Genomic DNA, 3,121 nt, shown 5'->3' on the forward strand with positions numbered 1-3,121 from the left:
TGCAAGAAGTATTTAAAGTGAAAAAAAAAAAAAAAAACAAGGACCTACAACCAAGATTAATCTATTCAACAAAGCTATCGTTTAGAATCAAAGGACACATACAGAGCTTCACAGATAAGGAAAAGCTAAAGGAGTTCATCACCACCAAACCAGTATTATATGAAATGCTGAAAGGTATCCTTTAAGAAGAGGAAGAAGAAAAAGGTAAAGATACTAATTATGAACAACAAATATGCATCTATCAACAAGTGAATCTAAGAATCAAGTGAATAAATAATCTGATGAACAGAAAAAAAAATGTTGAAATGAACATGGGTGTCATACATCTTTTCCAGTTAATGCTTTTGTTTCCTTTGAAAAAATACTCAGAAGTGGAATTGTAGGATTATATGGTAGTTTTATTTTTAATTTTTTGAAGAACATGCATACTGTCTACTATAACGGCTGTACCAACCTACATTTCCACCAACAGTGCACAAAGGTTCCCTTTTCTCCACATCCTTGCCAACACTTGTTACTTCCTTTTTTTTTATAACAGCCATTCTAATAGGTAATGTTAATAGCTCACTGCGGTTTTGATTTGTATTTCCCTGATGATTAGTCATGTTGAGGACCTATTCAGTTAAGGACTGGCCATTTGTATAAATTCTTTGGAAAACTATCTATTCAGATCTCCCCATTTTTAAACCAGACTGTATTTTTGCTATTGAGTTTTATGAGTCCTTTATGCATTTTGGATATTAACTCCTTATCAGATATGTGATTTGCAAATATTTTCTCCCTTTCAGTAGGCTGTCTTTTCATTTTATTGTTTCCTCTGCTGTGCAGCAGCTTTTTAGTTTGATGTAGTCCCACTTGATTAGTTTTGCTTTTGATGTCAAATAAAAAACCAAACTGATGTTAAGGAGCTTACCATCTAGGAATTTTTAGCAGTTTCAGGTCTTAATCAAGACTTTCATTCATTTTAAGTTGATTTTTGTATATGGTGTGATAGTGGTAGGTTTTCCCAATACCATTTATTAAAGAGATTGGCGTTTACTCATTTTATATGCTTGGGTATTTTGTCCTAACAAATATGCATGGGTTTATTTCTGGTCTCTCTTTTCTGTTCCATTTATCTATGTGTCTGTTTTTATGCCAATACCATACTGTTTTGATTACTATAGCTGTGTAATGCAGTTTGAATTCAGGGAGCATGATGACTGAAGCTTTGTTGTTTTTTCTCAAATTTACTTTGGTTGAAGGGTCTTTTGTGGTTCATACCAATTTTAGGTTTGTCTGTTCTATATCTGTGGAAAATGTCATTGGATCTATAGGTTGGTAGTATGGATATTTTAATAATTAAGTTATAAATGCAATCTAATTTATAGATTTATTATAAATTTAATTACTGTAGTCAGAAAACAAATTTTATTCCAAATTAAGTGTTTAATAAATAACAAAAATCTCAACAATAATGGCAATAACTATAACAAAAATACTTGGAAAGTAGCACCCTTTCTAAGAATTAAATAAATAAGGAGTCAAGAGCCAATTCTCACAGAACCTAATTTAAAAATTCCTTAATGATACCAAAATTCATAAGCAGAGTTAAATTAACTTTTAAAGTAATTTCCAGTAAGAAGGTATATGTTTATTAGTTATTAGTCTTATTACCCTAGTTCTTTCCTTAGTAATAAAAAAAAGTTGCATAGATTTAATTAAAACCTTTTAGTTTTGAGGTAATTTAGACTAAATTAAAAAATAGAATTATCCCACTGAGCTCTTGTTCATGTCAAAGGACAATTCAAAAGTAGTTCTGTTTGTTAACAAGTTGGAATTTAACAACTCTCTCCAAGATTTCATTCCTAACTTATTTTTAAAATATAAAGCTACACTAGTTAATTTCTGTGTACTAATTTCTCAGTCTATTTTCTATTAAACTATAACAATGCTTTCATTCACTCACATTGTTTATACTGAACATGAAAGGCATCAATCAGCACCCAAATATTTGAACAGGGCAGGAAGGATGGTTTAGCGAAGTAATCACAACAGAAAAAATGTCAGAAATCTGATAAAATCCTTACCTTATCATATTGGCATACAACCACATTTTCGGTATCAAAGAGTTCCTGTCCTTCTTCATCACTCACATCATCTTCACTATTGAGGGGCTCCTACAAATAAAAAGTTTATTTTTTCATACTTCATGCATTATTAGCAAAGGGCCCTTTATCTTCAATGAAAATAAACACAATAACCATGATGTGCTTTGAGAACTAAGGGCCTGACAGACACGTATGTATACCACTAACATATTGTTAACTGGCTGCGTTGACTTAACCAATGCTACTAAAATTCCAGCATTAAATTAAATACAATAATTAAAATAGTTAAGCTATAACTTACTATTTTAATCTAAAATGATTTATTTTCTTTATTCTTTCAAGATAATTCAATAAGATAATTCTCTGTAATAGCTGTTTAACATGTCTAGACATGGCCTGGATGCATTGGTTCAGTGGTTGAGCATCAACCTATGAACCAGGAGGTCACGGTTCAATTCCCCAGTCAGGGCACACGCCCAGTTTTCAGGCTCAATCCCCAGTGTGGGGCGTGCAGAAGGCAACCGATCAATAATTCTCTCTCATCATTGATGTTTCTATCACTCTCTCCTTCTCCCTTCTTCTCAGAAATAAAAAGATTTTTTTAAAAAAATGTCTAGGAGAAACTAAGATGGCGGCATAAACACCAGGAAATTGCTGTCTCCCACAACAACTGAATAATACTTCAAAAACACAAAACGGACATCATCCAGAACTACAGGAAGGCTGGCTGAGTGTAAATTCTACAACTAGAAGGAAAGAAAAGCACACTGAGAGCCAGAGGAGCTGCGGAAGTAAAGTGCAGAGGTAGGGGGCTCGCGCGCGCGGGAAGGGTCTGGCACCTGAGGACGCGGCTGTCTTTTTGAATCTGGAGGGAGTCACAAGCTCCTGACGGCTCTGAACTCTGGTTCTGGGAAGTCTCTGGGGACCCAGGACTCATACGGGGAGAAACTGGACTGTCCGGCAGCGGGCGATCTTGAGGGCGGCTTTCACTCAGAGGTGCTTGCAGCCGTTACTGGGACACTGAGACGTGC

At 34.7% G+C, this 3,121-nt stretch overlaps 1 protein-coding gene across 1 annotated transcript in view; it reads right to left on the minus strand.

Annotated features, from left to right (window-relative positions):
• The window catches only part of GTF2A1 (general transcription factor IIA 1), a 43,743-nt gene that overhangs the window by 9,618 nt on the left and 31,004 nt on the right, over window positions 1-3,121 (minus strand). The window contains exon 7 of the mRNA XM_006778885.2: window positions 2,070-2,159. Within this exon, the coding sequence (XP_006778948.1) occupies window positions 2,070-2,159 (90 nt within the window). The remainder of the gene's footprint in view (window positions 1-2,069; window positions 2,160-3,121) is intronic.

The sequence above is a fragment of the Myotis davidii genome, unplaced genomic scaffold (genome assembly GCF_000327345.1).
Source record: "Myotis davidii unplaced genomic scaffold, ASM32734v1 scaffold309, whole genome shotgun sequence".
NCBI lineage: Eukaryota > Metazoa > Chordata > Mammalia > Chiroptera > Vespertilionidae > Myotis > Myotis davidii.